We start from the raw sequence: 15,461 nt of genomic DNA, 5'->3' as shown, positions 1-15,461 counted from the left end.
CCGCCGGCTCTCTTCGCAGCCCCCCGCGATCTCGCCCTTCCGGCGCTGGCTGGGAGCTTTTATACAGCAGCCGCGGTCGAAAGTGAAAGCCATCGCTTCGATTCCAGGAAAACGGCCCAATTTCTCGACAGGTGAATCCAAGCCCTAAAACCCACCCGCCTGGAACAACTTCTGGGGTTTTCCGAGAGTTTGGAGAAAGGCTGGAAAGGAGGCGAATTGAAGGTTTAAGCCTGTTAGTGGTACTCTTGTGGAAAGCCATGGGCTAAATGGGGCTCGGACTAAAACTCTGCAGACACTCGGGGCCTTGGGGTTCTCTGAGCTTGGTGGTTTTCTTGCAGATTTTTCATTACCAAATTAGGTAACATCATCAGTGCTAGAAGGGAGGAGGAGGAGGAAGACTGTGGTCTTTGGTGCTCTCTGAGCTTGGTGGTTTTCTTGCAGATTTTTCATTACCAAATTAGGTAACATCATCAGTGTTTGAGTGGGATTTGTTCTGTTTATGTACATGATCTCCCAAAAGTGTTTCTTCACACATTTGATAATAAAACTCACTCAGTTTATCCAGGTCAAGCCAGAGTTCTCCTTTGTATAAGGCAAAGGGCTCCTTCTGAATCAAGATGCCCAAAGTATTTCTCTGGGCGAAGACTCAAAGGCCCTTTTTCAAAAGGCAACTGGATGTTTTTTCCTCAAGGAAGACTTTTCACTCCTCTACCCAAGAACTTTCTTCAGCTCTGCTTCTGGGTGAAGGGGTTCAAAGCACTCAATCCAGAAAGTCCATCTCAGCTTAGTGTTGGATCATTGTTTGAGTGACAGGACCACCAACAAAGGTACCACAGTCATTCACTCATTTGACATCAGGGCCCAAAGAATGAGGAGATGTCTCCCTCTTCCATTAAACTTCAAATAAAATTTGAACATCCATAAGTCACATTTTCTGAATGTCCCCATTGGGTATTATGATAGATAATGTAGATGTAAGCTATCCTGGGCTTCAGCTGATCACAAACATCTCTTTGGAAGAGCAGTCAAGAGATTAACTGTAGGACTGGTGTCACTAGTTTTAGCCAGAGAAACCCATTTTGTTGCTCACTTCTATTTTTATAGAGGTTTTTTTCCCTTTCTTTCTTTGGGGCCTCTGAATCTTGCAGCTTACATCCTGACCCTGAAATAACTTGAAAACCACATGCTATGTAGCCTTATAATAAAAAAAAAAAACCATCTACCAAACGAAGAAAGACAGCAATGGAAATTCCCCATTTCCCCTTCTATTGTTGCAGTTAAATTAGCTGGAAAGGTCTGCACACTTACTGTAATTACCAGCCTTATTAGTTAAGGGCAAAAGAGCAATATTGGAATACTGAAATATTTTAGTAATCAACTCACTTCTGGTAGGGCCACTCTATATCAGGGATATTAATATATTATTACTTGTTGTCAATTGCTTGCTAATGATCATGCTTCTTAAGTTTCCAAAAGTTATGCCAATTTGTGTATTGGGGGCTCTCTCAATTTGTGATTTAATCCCAAGACACAGCTCTTTGCACTGTTCAGAATAAGCAGGATGCAATTTCATCCTTGGGTAATAATTGGTTACATCACACCAGGAAAAAACAAAGGTAGTATTTGGCTGGGTCAGTTCATGTTTTGACCAACATGGGGGCTATTGACTTCAACAAGGAGGTCCCTCTATGGTATTATGATCCCCTTCAATCAGTGGGGTACACCTTTCCGTTTTCTGTCTGACTGCAAACCAGGATGTTGAGCAGGTGTTGAAAATGTCAAAATGGATGATCAAACACGTTTGTCTTTCAAATGTGTGATGGAAATGTAGTCCTAAAGCAGGTTCTTTCTTTGTGGGGTTTGCTTGCAATGCAAAAACAATGGATATGGTTATCCAGTGAGGGAGTGAGAAAAGCACAAGTTCAAAGGAGAATTAAGAACAAGGTTAAAAGGCCAATTTTAAAAGCGGAAAAAAAATAGAACTTTGAATCTGAAGTAGACTTTTAGAGTTCTGGTTTATGAAATTTCTGCAGTTTAAATGGGCTCATCAGGCAACACAAAAACACTATTACTAAAGAAAATATGTAAAAATTTGTATCCGTGCAATTCTGGCAGTTGAAGCCCACATATCTTAAAGTTACCAAGGTTGAGATACACTGAACTATATTGTCAAGTATGGGAAAGAGAGTTATGCAAAGAGTTTTTAAGTGATTGGCCTTCATGTCATCTATAAACCCTCCCAAACATGACTTGATATATCAAGATTAGAACAACAGGAGTTTAACCCAAGGCCTGAACTAAATTTGTGACACCCGATGAAGCCTACAAAGCCTTGAAATGCTAAATCTCAAATTTCTTTTAATAATGTCCCTAAAGTCTGGGAATGATTTTGCCTGCTGTGAATTTAAATTTACAGAACGTATCTAAAATAACTCTACTAAGAATGCAGCCAGGTCATTTTTAGGATGGAAACTCAGGCCTTTGAAGTTATATTCTTGATGAGATTTTTGAACCCATCTACAACCGGTTCAACAACCTCATCATGAATTATTGCTAATTTTTCACAGATCGCAGTTCTCAGGCTTTCCAAAGCTGAGGAAAACCAACTCGGTTTTTCCATTTCGTCTTTTTTCTTTCTGAGCTCCTCGATCTTCTCGTTCAGCTGGCTCGCTTCCTTCTCGAAACCCTCTTCCAATAAAGCCTTTTGTTCCTGCAGGAAGAGCAAACATCAACATTATTAGACTGAAAGCAACATAACATAATTGTTGTTGCAGACCATGTTCAAGAATGTACCCCATAAAGAAGGAAGATTCAAGATCTATTTGGATAATTCCTATCAAACTCTAATTGTGTAAAGGGGAAAAGCAGGAAATCACCTCATATCAACTGCATCCCATTAGATCCCTGCAGTTCAGCTCAGTTAAACTCTGTGTCCCACAGTGATCAGTTCATGTGGCTTCTGGACCAGTTGGCATATAAAGTTGCATAGGAAATGGGAATTATAGGCTGTTTTTGTCAGAAACCTTCATTCTCCAAATCATGGAAGATGATTTGCACTTTAAGGGGGTAGAGAAGATCCTCTTTTTAATTCTTCTTCTGTTACTGCTAACAGACTGCAGCCAAAGCTGATATCATAAGTCAGTACAGTATAGTCATGTGCTGTCTCACTTATTACTGTGACAAAATAAGAAAGAGATACTTGTCGGTCACTGGGATGAGAGGTTTTGTCTACCGAGCTTTCAGATTCATGCTGGAGCCCATCTTCAAGGAAGTTCTCTCTAGCTAGAACTAACGAAGTTCTGCTGGCTTCCCCAATGACTTTACTTGTTGAAAGCCAGCAGTGAAGGTTGCAAATGGTGAACTTCTCTCTAGCTAGAACTTCTCTGTTTCGGACTCATGCTGGAGCCCATCTTCAGGGAAATTCTCTCTAACTAGACCTAGAGATACGTAGTTCTAGCTAAAGAGAAGTTACCTGAAGATGGACTCCAGCACGAATCCAAAAGAGAGAAGTTCTAGCTAGAGAGAAATTCTCTGAGGATGGGCTCCAGCACAAATCCAAAAGAGAGAAGTTCTAGCTAGAGAGAAGTTACCTGAGGATGGGCTCCAGCACGAGTCCAAAAGAGAGAAGTTCTAGCTAGAGAGAAATTCTCTGAGGATGGGCTCCAGCACAAATCCAAAAGAGAGAAGTTCTAGCTAGAGAGAAGTTACCTGAGGATGGGATCCAGCACAAGTCCAAAAGCTTGGAAGACAAAACCTCTGGTCCTGGCGACCAACTCAGATTGCATCCTTCAGCATTATCCTGGGACACATGTATTCGCCTTCGTTCGTGGAAGAGATGCTTATGGTACACTTGTCCTAAATCTTAATTGCTTTTCAGTTTTGGAAGTCTGCACGTTTGTTAACACCCTACCCCCCCCCCTCCAACCACAGCAAACCCTTGCTGAGATTATAGCGTTACCCTGAGTTTGCTTTCGATCATCTTCTCATACTCTTCCAGCATCTGCTGCTTTTCTTCCACCATCTTCTCCTTTAGCTTCTGAAGGTTCATGTCCTGACTCTGTCTGTGGTCCTCCAACTTCTGTTTCAACATTTCTTTGTCCTGCTTCTGAACTTCCTTCTCTAATTCTTTGGCTTTGGCCTTCATCTTTTCATCTAAACCGGGGGGGGGGGGGAGACAAACACCTGAAGACAGGCAACCCTGGCTTAGTGATGGCAACTGGGGTCGAAATGTCCATCGCTAAGCCATTCAGTCATAAAGTACAATGCAGGTCGTCCTAGACTTATGACCACAATTGAGCCCCAGATTTCTGCTGCTAAGCGAGACATTTGATAAGTGAATTTTGCCCAATTTTACGACTTTTCTTGCACATATGTGTTAAGTGAAACACTGCAGTTGTCAAGTTAGTGACGCAGTTGTTAAGTGAGTCTGGCTTCCCCATTGACTTTGTTTGTCAGAAGCTCACAAAAGGACCCCGGAATGCTGCAACCGTCATAAGTATGAATCAGTTGCCAAGCGTCTGAATTTTGATCTCGTGACCAGGGGGGGGTGCTGCAATAGTCATAAATTTAAAAAACAGTTATAAGTCACCTTTTCAGTGCCATTGTAACTTTGAACGGTCACTAAAGGAACTGCTCTAAGTCGAGGACTATCTGTATACATTTCCAACCTCACCATAGTGTTCGGAATTTGGACAAGAGAAGACTAAAAACTGCTATAGGGGAATTACAAGAATATTGTCCAAAGAGGCACGAAAAGAATGACCAGTACATGAACATTTTAGGAAAGAGAATAATTTCCCCTAGAATCCTTTTTTCTAAAAAAAAAATCTTTCAAATATGGGTGTGATATCCTTGGATCAGCTCCTTCCTAAGGTCCTGGGCTCTCTGCTCAGCATTTTGCAATCTATGTATTGGAATATAAATGAATATAGTTACAAATATTGGATGATGCTGCAGAAAAAGGAAACCTCTCTCTCTTTCATTATCAAGTGTTTAAATAAAGACGAAAGCCTTTTCCCGATGAGGGATGGCTTTAAGGGATAAACAAGTCTTTTCCCACCTTCAAAGCAGAACCAACATCCCAGTATCATCCGACAGCTTGTTCACACTTTTACCTGCTATTTCCTTCTCTTTCATTTGAAGGGTTACGTCATTTTGAAGGATGGTTTTGCTAATGCTTTCCTTGCCCCGGTGGAATCCTCTCAGGATCCTCCATGCCTGGTTGAAGGAAAAGAAAGAGTGATCTGGAGCGATGCAGAGACATCAGTGATGAGGTGGGACCCTTGTTAATGCAAGACACTGAAAGATCTCCCTGGAGGGCGATACCACAGCTGTGAGATGGTTGACAAAGTGAACTCTCACGCCGAATGGGGGAAATTTGGCTTTCTGGAGCTCTTCAAAAGGACATTTGAAATGCAAAAGCTCAGTCTTAGTGCCAGTGAGGTGTGCAAATGATGGGAATTTCACCAAAAATCACCAAAAAAAGAAAAACATTTTCTTCTCTTCAAACGTCTGTTATCTTATTGTAAACGTCTGTCGAAACTACGTGATTATGGATGAAGCATGTGACAGTGATACCCATTGTCATCGGGGTACTTGGTACCACGTCCAGGAATTTTACAAAATACATCAAGAAATTGCAGCTTCCGGCAATAACACCAGCGGAACTGCAAAAGACTGTGCTACTAGGAACATTGTACATTTTAAGAAGATACTTAAATGTTGATACCTAAATTGCTGGCAGCAACCTATATCAACCATCAGCATCAGCACCAGTCAGTGGTGTTTGTGATACATTTTTAAATGTTCAGTTGACTGAGTTTCATGTTTAATGAATAAAATATCCTTCAATGTTACCTTAACAGTTCCTAGGTCCTTGGTTAGGACTCGCGCTGTTGAGCTACCAGCCAGCCCCAAAGGCTGTGAATCTCACCAAAATTAACATAATAATAATAATAATAATAATAATAATAATAATAATAATAATAATAATAATAATAAATCGAAATCCAACGATTATGGCACAAACCAGCAGTGGTAATTCCAGTGGTAATCGGCACACTGGGTGCTATTCCAAAAGCACTGGAATTACATTTAAAACAGTTAAAAATTGACAAAATCACCATCAGTCAAATGCAAAAGGCCGCACTGCTTGGATCCACACACATATTACGAAAATACGTTACGACCACCTAGGCCCCTGGGTGGAGCCCGACTAGTAATTAATGCCAAATCCGGCGAAACAACTGGCCGCTGTGATACAATTCTGTTGATGCAATAATAATAATAATAATAATAATAATAATAATAATAATAATAATAATAATAATAATAATAGTGTCTGACTCTAGGGGGCAGTGCTTATCTCCGTTTCTTAACCCAGGGAGCCAGCATTGTCATTTTCATGATCATATAGTCAAGGGGCAGGGAAGGCTGTTATTTTCCCACCTAAGTGGTACCTATTTATCTGCTTGCATTACATGCTTTCGAACAGCTAGGTGGACAGGAGCTGGAGCAAGGAATGGGAGCTCACCCGTAGTGCGGAGCGCAGGTCTCAAACTTTTCCAGCTGACATTTTGAACCACTGAGCCACCACTCCCACTTATATGTTACCGGCCTCATTCTCCCAACAGCTCTCTCAAATGTTACAGATCCTGGCCTGAGAGAATTACAAAAGCCTCCGCGATTATTCATTCAGCAACCCTCATCATTTTGTACCATTATTCCTTTCTTGGGTGTCTCAAAGAATTGTTTCTCCACTTTTTGGAGGTCATTAAGAAATTCCTGGTGGCCACCAGCTCGGGAGTAGCTTCCTTTGTTGATGTTCTCCTCCAAGCCCTCAGATAGTTTGTCTAATAAAACTGAACAGATTTCAGAAGATATCTCCTTATTTTTCTGGCAGTACTCCTCCTTCTTGCTTTCCACAGTTTTCTGGTAGCAATAAAAGATAACAAAGCAAAAGATTTGACAAATAAATGCATGTTTGTACACTGTATAGATGTAGGTGGTTTGTAAACTGTATATACAGATGTAGGTGGTCTCTCATGATCAAACAGAACTTCACCACAATTTGAAATGGCAGGTGCTCTTTCTTCAATTTAACTAGAGCAGTGTTTCTTCACGGCAATCGGACTTTAAGAGGTATGGATTTCAACTCCCAGAATTCCCCAGCCATCATTGATGACTATGGAAATTTGGGAGCTGAAGTCCACACATCTTAAAGCCACCAAGTCTGAGAAACACTGAAGTAGAGGATAATTAATTCTTAGAACAGGCACATAATTATCCAAAGAGGCAGATGATGACATTCCTTGCCATCCTGTCAATCTAAGGTTGATTAACCTTTATCATGAGGTAAAAGTGCAAAAAGAAGCCAAAGTTTAAAAAGTTAAAGGAGAAAAGTGCAAAGAGAAAGTGACTTCCAATTTTTTTCAGTGCAGTAAAATATAAATAAAATATCTTTTGCTTCACGTTTCTAGAAATGTCAAGCCATTTCGAAAACCACAAATGCCCTCATCATCAACATTTGAAAGCAAAGTTTCATTATTTTTTCAGTTTGAGCCCAGAGTCCAGAAGAATTTTCCAGGTAGAAACAAAACGAGAAAAGTCCTTCTCTTTAATTAAAACCGTTTTGCCATTTCCGTCAATTCCATATTTTCTATATTCTTATAAATTCAGAAAATACTGGAGTATAAGGTACCAGAACAGAGGACCACAAGTTTTCAATATTGTCTATGTAGGCTAGTATCATACAAGATTACCTACCATGAGTTCAAGCTGGAACTGACGTGTATCATCCTTGAAAGCACGAGCCATGAACATCTGGAGGGCTTGTTCCTCACATTTTTTGTGTATGTCCAGAAGTTCCTGGAAACTATCAGTGGGTAGCTCCAAGCTTTGCTCCATCAGTTGTGCATAGCGAGCAACAGCTTCCTGCACGGCTGCCCTGTTCTCAATCTCCGCCAAGGCCAAGACTGTGTTCTCCAGGCAGGGAACGTTCCCACTGGAAATAGTATCCACATAGGTCTCAACCAACTTTGCCAACACTGCGTAGAGAAAAATAATACAGGTTGTTGGACAGTCAGACAGACATCTTCAGCTATCATTGCTCATTGTGGAGCAGACTCAAGAATGTAAGGCATTTGCTTGCCATCTATGGAGCTTCTCAGCCATCCAGGTCAAGGTTGTCCCAAAGGTGCTTTTTCAAAAGGCAATTGGACTTTCTTGTTTTTTTACTTCTCATCCAAGAAGCTTCTTCAGTCCTGACTCAACAGCTCTCAGGAAGAGTACCAATGATCAGATGATGGCAAGGAATATAAATCCTTCCATTCCCCATTATTCAGTTAGAACGGAAGAAACAAAATATCTTCAAGGAAAAACCAAGAAAGTTCAATTGCAAAAGCACCTTTGGGACATGCTTGCTAGCTGGGATGGAGGGTCACTGCCATATTATTCCAGCCTGTGTGGCTTTATGGAAGACACTTCATTCAAGAGAATGAGGCATAATGCATGCAGATCTTCCAGCTGTCCCTGGCTTATAATATTAACTTAACAATTGTTGATAAGAAAGTTTTTTAAAAAGTCTGAATAGTGGATGAGGCAATACCTGGAAGCAGCAGAAGAGAAGAGAAAGAACTGGAAAAGATAACAAAATACAAAGACCTGTAAATAGAAATAGAATGACTATAGCAAAAGAAAGCCAAGATGGAACCAATAGTAATAGGCACCTGGGGTGCAAACTCAAAACTGGAGCACCACTTGAGCACCATCAGCATTGACAAAATCTTCATCAGTCAATTGCAAAAGGCAGCTTTGCTTGGAACAGCTTACATCCTGTGACAATATCTTTAACATCATCAAATATGCACATCTGCCTATCCCAGGTTCTCAGGAAAGACTCAATAGGTGTACAAAAATGCCAAATCCAATGTAAACATCTGGCAGAGTGCAGGTATTCCTCGACTTACAACCACATGGAGCCTATTTTTTGTTGCTAAGTGAGACACCTACTGAGTGACTTTTGCTCCATTTTACAACCTTTCTTGCTACGGTTGTTAAGTCGGTAACACGATTGTGAAGTGAATTTGGCTTCCCCATTGACTTTGCTTATCAGAAGGAGATCACATGCAAACATCATAAATATGAGCCAGTTGCCAAGCGTCTGAATTTTGATCTCCTGACTACAAGGAGGCTGCAACGGTCATAAGTGTGGGGAAAGGGTTATAAGTCACTTTTTTCAACAACATTGTAACCTGGAATGGTCACTACATGATTTTTTGTAAGTGGAGGTCTATATGTATACAACCAAACATAAGAATAATAACAACAGAGTTAGAAGGACTCACAGTTGCCAGTGACAACGTGCCCGCCTGGTAGAGTCTTTTCTTGAGACATCGCAAAGATATAAAAACAGAATTTCTTTGCTTGTTCCACAAATTCAGGCTCCAGCTGATTATCCATCATCGTTTCCAGGTAGGGTAAGTTCCTACTTTTAGTAGGGCAATCAAAGACAAAGCACTTCCGGGTGGGGAAGAACAGTCGGATGCATTTCCGGGGCAGATTGAACATCTGCTTCTTCTTACTGTTACCTAGAAAGCAACATGTCCATGGTACAGGTAAGTCTGAATTGCATCTGGGCATTTCACTGGGGAAAGTTCTCATACCTATTATTTAGCGCCATCTAGTTGTTATCCTTACCAATTGCAGGTGTCTCCTCTTACTTTGTCCATCTCCTCTTTCTCATAGCTATTATTTAGTGCCATCTAATGGTTGCCCTTGCAAACTGCAGGTGTCTCCTCTTGCTTTGTCCATCTCTTATTTTGTCTACCCTTCCTCTCTTACAGAGGCCACAAATCTATACAGATAGTCCTCGACTTATGACCACAATTGAGCCCAAACTTTCTGTTGCTAAGTGACACATTTAAATGAGTTTTGCCCCATTTTACGACTTTTCTTGCCACATTTGTGAAATGAATCACTGCAATTGTTGAGTTATTAACATGGTTGTTAAATGAATCTGGCTTCCCTATTGATTTTGCTTATCAGAAGGTCGCAAAAGGGGGTCACATGACCCCAGGATGCTGCAATCATCCTAAATACATGCCAGTTGCCAAGCGTCCAAATGTTGGTCATACGTATGTCCATGGGGTATGCTGCAATGGTTGTAAGTGTGAAACGGCCATAAGTCGCCTTTTTTCAGTGATGTTGTAACTTCAAACGGTCACAAAACGAACTACCTGTAAAGTGAGTTTTCCTTGTTCTCAAATCTATGATTTTGGATAATTTCTATTTATCACACTGCCCTGTGATTTATCCAGAAGGATTTTGTGGAAAGGCAATGTACAAATTTAAGGGTGATTGAGTCTTTTAAAGTGTTGACTCAGCCAATGACGTATATGAAAATTGCCATCTGAAATTCCAAGCGGTGCCTTCTGCAATTGCAACCCTGATTTGAATTAACTGAGAAAACGGAGCATTGAAGAAATAATACCGTTGCTTATTTTCCAACAGGTAATGTGGTTAAGGAACAACTGTGGAAGACAAATCAGTTTTTATTTCAGTGCAATGACTATTGGTACTGAAATGGGTTTCCTAAGAAGAACAAATTCCTATTGGGTATTTTTGTTGTCTATTTAGCCTGTTTCAAAGTTCAATTATTTTTATTGTGTCCTATCAGCTGAGTCTTATTTTACAATTCTCTGTCACCCAGGTGGCTTTCATGCCTAAATTACCCTAGTAGAACCTATAATTTCCTGGTTTTTATGCTGGTGTCTTCATCTCTATACTAAACTAGCTTGGGTGACTCTTTATATCTCTTGAGGTCTATTCTGGGCCTCCCTAAAGAAGGAAAATTTAGGCAAAATGGCTCCTATTTCTTATCCAAACAGCCATCTGGATGTTCACCCTGCATCTGTCATCAGTACCTTTTTTTAATTCCAGAGCATGTTCGAGATATTCATCCTCCGTGATGGGTTTCCCATCCCGTTCCAGCTGCAGTGAGAAATCTCGCACGGACCAGACAAATGTTGGGAAGAAGCCAACAAATTCAGAAGAATCATCTGTATCTTCAGGACTGGAGGAAGCCTTTGCCTTGATATGTTCAGACAGCTCCGTCACAAAACTGTTGGCCTCGTTTAGGAATCAAGCAACGTACAGTGAATAAAGAAGATTGATTGATTGAAAACATACCTGTGAAAAGCCCAGTTCTGCCTCTATAACAGAGCCAGACATGGTCGATCAAGTAAGGAGAAGCACATCAATTGGTTGGGTCCTAAAAACTACTGATTTGAAATGACAGTTTTCATATTTATATTTATTTGCCAACATTCTCTTCTTAATTTTTAGTCTAATATTTAGTTATCCCCATTGAAAAGTAATGTGGTTCTAATAACAGACCTCGCCTATTCATTGCCTCAACCCACTTTCTATGTCTCCACAATATGTTGAAATGTAAGCCAGTCAATGTTCAATCTAATCAAGTTTAGCATGCTGGGGAAATGCTTTACACTGCTTTACAGTGCTTTCACAGCCCTCTCTAAGCAGTTTACAGAGTCAGCATATTGCCCCCAACAATTTGGGTCCTTATTTTATCCACCTCGGAAGGATGGAAGGCCGAGTCAACCTTGAGCCTGGTGAGATTTGAACTGCCAAATTGCAGGCGGTATTCTTGAGAAGGATACTGAAGCTTGTCCAGAGCAGTCTGATCAATGGTCCCCACACTGTTGTAGACTAGGGTGCTGCTCAGCAACACAGCCAAAGCGAAGATCCAGGTATCATTTTGAGAACTACCCTAAAGGGAGACAAGAATACATTGCAATTTTTGTGCTTAAACAACTAATAGAAAAGAATATGGAACACAATAAGAATCTCTTTCTCACATTTGTAGACCAAGAGAAAGCATTCGATAGAGTTGACTGGAAGAGTTGATTGCAAATGTTGACTCAATAGAAGTAAGAGAACATCTTATTAGATTATGCAAAAGCTTACATATTGACTGCAGAAGTCCAAACAGAACTAAGAAACATCACAACCCTTCACAATAACATCTGGAGTAAAACTATCACTACTATTGTTTTATCACAAATATTGACAGGATAAGCAAAGAAGTAAAACCCAAGAATGGAAATAATACCAATGAACTTCTCTTTGCAGATGATCAGGAATTGATAGCAAGTATAGCTAAGAAATGGCAACAACATCTTACAGTCAAGAATGCCAGACTAATCATATGAGAACCAGCAAAGAGAAAACAGAAGTAATTGCATTATTTTATACAAAGAAATATACAAACACAAAATCACCTTTTCCACGTCACCTAATCCCTCAGTATCCAGCAGGACAAGAGTTTGGTTAGGCCTATCTGGATAGGGAACGCACCACATCCAGATTCCTTTCGTTTTTGCTTGCACTGTGGAGCCCAAAGAGAAACCTACAAATAGAAAAAAATGTGTTATGGTTCAGATCCCAATCAGTCATCTTGTAATATCTGAGCTATGGTTAATAATAAGACACAGGTTTTCACGGCCAGTTTTTATGGTAAACTGTCTTTTACCCCTTGAAACAGGAAGTTATGCAAGGGTGCCGTTTCCCAGATGAAAAAGTTTATCAAAAATATTTCATTTTGCAATATAAGAAAAAGAAAAAGAACCCTCAAATGATAAGGGGCGGAACATTCTACGAAGTTAAAAAAAAGCCAGAAGAAGAACTATAAATATGCATTGATTAAAACAGCAATCGAAACCTGCAATGGTGTGTGGGAAAGACCTTGGGAGAAGGGCAAGGAGTCACTTCCTAGAAAAGGATCAGATAAGAGACAGCACAGCCTGCTAATGGATAGTGGGAGGGGCAAGAGGCTCAGACCCTCCCTAGTTTCTCTGGTGACAAAGGGGATGAGTGGGGAATTGTACTTTCAGAGTCTGTCAAGGTAGCTTTACAATAAAGAAAATGGACTCATTGGGTCATGTTTTCTGACTGGTTTGTTCCATGAGGCCAACATCCTTCCAACCGTCTGAAGTTGGTAAAATGAGGAGCCAGATTGTTGAGGGCAATATTATGACTTTGTAAACCGCTTAGAGGGGGCTGTAAAGCACTATGAAATGATACATAAGTCTAAGTGCTATTGCTATCATGTAATAATAACAAAACAGAATAACAGAGCTGAAAGGGACCTTGGAGGTCTTCTAGTCTAACCCCCTGTTCAAGCAGGAGACCCTATCATTCCAGACAAGTGGCTGTCCAGTCTTTTCTTAAAAGCCTCCAGTGATGGAGGAGCCACAACCTCTGAAGGCAAACGTTTCCACTGGTTAATTGTTTTCAACATTAGGAAATTTCTCCTTAGAGTTTCTCTCCTTGATTAGTTCCCGTCCATTGCTTCTCCCCTTGCCTTCTGGTGCTTTCTTACTTACTGTCAATCCTAATATCATAAAGGATGATAATCTTCTGCAAGATCACATTATTCCAAGGGATTGCTTATCACTGGAACATTCACATTGGGCATTTTGGAAAATGAAAGTCCTGGGCTCCATCTACAACCTCTCTACTGGAGCAGAGAACCCCGGAATTGGGGCTGTTCCTTTCCCCACCCAGGGGTTTCACCTTGTGGATATCGCCCTGGCTCATCTCAGTCCTTCTCACCTGAATTTTTGCCAGCCAGCCTGTTCATCAGGTAGGACTTGCCCGTGCGATACAGTCCCACGATGGACACCACCACCACTGGATTCCGGATTTCCGAGAGCAACTGAAGGGCCTCCTGAGAAACATGGAGGCGATTTCTCCTGTTCTCAATCAGGCACAAGGGAGCCTCCATCCTGGCTTTGGAGGAGGAGATGCAGCTGCAGAGAAGATGTGGCAGCTGCAGGAACTTTCTTCCCAAAGAAGAACTATAAATGACCCTTCCCCCAAGTTCAGGGCCTCCAGGTGACATCAAGCCCACCCCAGGTCAGTGAGCACATGGGCTTTGTAATCCTGGATCCCTTCTCAAGCCATCTCCCCCCCCCCCCAGAACTCCAGAAGCCACTCAGCTGAAGGGCAGAGGGGTTTTCAAGGCAGATACTGGCGGCACACCCTGTCCGAAGGGAGTGATGGGTCCCCAGGTTCCCACGGGCAAACGGGACCAGCTTCCCCGGAGAGCCCCGCACCGCCTCCGACTGCCCGATGGGTAGAAACCCTCTCTGTCCCCCAACTCCCCGGACCACCTTCCTAGCAGCTTCCCAAAAGCATTTCTGCCCAGGAGCCCCCCACCGCCTTCTCCCCTAATGGACAGCAACCTTCTGGCCCCCAACGGACCCTCCCACCAGCCCTTCACTCCCCCCACCCCAATTTCCAGGGGGCGTCCTTATTTCCTGGATCCCCCGCAATTGATCGGCTAGAAACCAGCAAGGGGGACCCTCGCAGCCCCTCCGGAAGACCCGCAAAGCCAGAAAGCGCTGGGCGAAGGACTGGAGCTGGGAGGGGGAAAGCGTCTCCCCCTCTCCTCCCTGCCTGCCCCCCCCTTTTATACCGCCTTTGCAAAGGAAATCCGAGGATCGCCCGCCGGCTCTCTTCGCTCCACCTGCGCTCGCTTCGGCGCTCTTCTCAAGAAGCGGCGGCCGAAATCAAAAGCAGCCGCTTTCTCGGGCAGGCGGGTCAAAGGGGCAGGCGGGACCCAGCCCGAAAACCTCTCCGCGTGCGAACTACGGCGAGAGAGTTCCGGCTGGGGAGGGGAAGGGTGCAGAGAGGAGGGGGAGGGTCGGCTGAAGACCTCTCCGTCCCCAACCCCGTCATCTTTTTTTTCTCACTCTGGTTTGCACGGCTAGGGGTTTTTATGGGGGGTTTGCATGCATGCCTGTGCCATTCGTATGTGTGAATATAATAGACACGAGCAATTTGAGAGAGGGGGGGAGGGAGGGAGGGAGGGAGGGAGGGAGGGAGGGAGAGAGAGAGAGAGAGAGAGAGAGAGAGAGAGAGATGCATGGAGTCGCTTGCGTTGCTTCGTCGTGCATTACTTGCACCAGATATTTTAGGGATCCCCTCCAATATTGCACCTAAGCCGTCTATACTTTTCAAAGGGGCACAGCTTGAAGCCGCAAGGAGGGAAGGTGGGTTCAGCAGCACCAACCTGACATTTTCTGAGAGTTGGAATAGAATAGAATAGAATAGAATAAAGAATATTGAATAGAATAGAACAGAACAGAAAATGGAATGGAATGGAGTAGAGTAGAGCAGAATAGAATAGAATAGAATAGAATAGAATAGAATAGAATAGAATAGAATAGAATAGAATAGAATAGAATAGAATAGGAGAATCTTGAATAGAATAGAATAGAATAGAATAGAATAGAATAGAGAATCTTGAATAGAATAGAACAGAACAGAATAAAGAATCTTGAATAGAATAGAACAGAATAGAATAGAATAGAAAATGGAATGGAATAGAATAGAATAAAGAATCTTGAATAGAATAGAATAGAATTTTATTACGGTCA

At 42.0% G+C, this 15,461-nt stretch overlaps 2 protein-coding genes across 3 annotated transcripts in view; both read right to left on the bottom strand.

The window, feature by feature from the left end:
- The window catches only part of LOC309396865 (guanylate-binding protein 1-like), a 57,800-nt gene that overhangs the window by 27,864 nt on the left and 14,475 nt on the right, over positions 1–15,461 (bottom strand). The gene's annotated exons all lie outside the window — the stretch shown is intronic.
- LOC309396866 (guanylate-binding protein 1-like) lies at positions 2,024–14,514 on the bottom strand. Its single transcript, XM_081962374.1, has 11 exons — positions 14,498–14,514; positions 13,633–13,829; positions 12,300–12,427; positions 11,679–11,788; positions 10,923–11,119; positions 9,345–9,587; positions 7,765–8,045; positions 6,718–6,930; positions 5,115–5,217; positions 3,959–4,152; positions 2,024–2,710 (listed from the first exon to the last, which is right to left on the bottom strand). The coding sequence occupies exons 2-11, from the start codon at positions 13,802–13,804 to the stop codon at positions 2,474–2,476; spliced, it is 1,878 nt and encodes a 625-aa protein (XP_081818500.1). The 5' UTR covers positions 13,805–13,829; positions 14,498–14,514; the 3' UTR covers positions 2,024–2,473.

This window comes from Natrix helvetica (assembly GCF_964273705.1).
Source record: "Natrix helvetica genome assembly, chromosome: 9".
Classification (NCBI taxonomy): Eukaryota; Metazoa; Chordata; class Lepidosauria; order Squamata; family Natricidae; genus Natrix; species Natrix helvetica.
The sequence above is the reverse complement of the archived record's forward strand: the minus strand, read 5'-3'. Positions and strand labels throughout refer to the sequence as shown.

What these genes read in the sequence shown, in the direction of transcription:
- LOC309396866 (XM_081962374.1), bottom strand. Translation starts at nt 13,804, where the DNA reads ATGGAGGCTCCCTTGTGCCTGATTGAGAACAGGAGAAATCGCCTCCAT. An exon ending in CACCCAAGAAAGGAATAATG is followed by an intron (nt 5,218 to 6,717) that starts GTACAAAATGAT and finishes TCCTTCAACCAG; the next exon opens with GCATGGAGGATCCTGAGAGG. An exon ending in TGATCGAAAGCAAACTCAGG is followed by an intron (nt 2,711 to 3,958) that starts GTAACGCTATAA and finishes CTCTTCCTGCAG; the next exon opens with GAACAAAAGGCTTTATTGGA.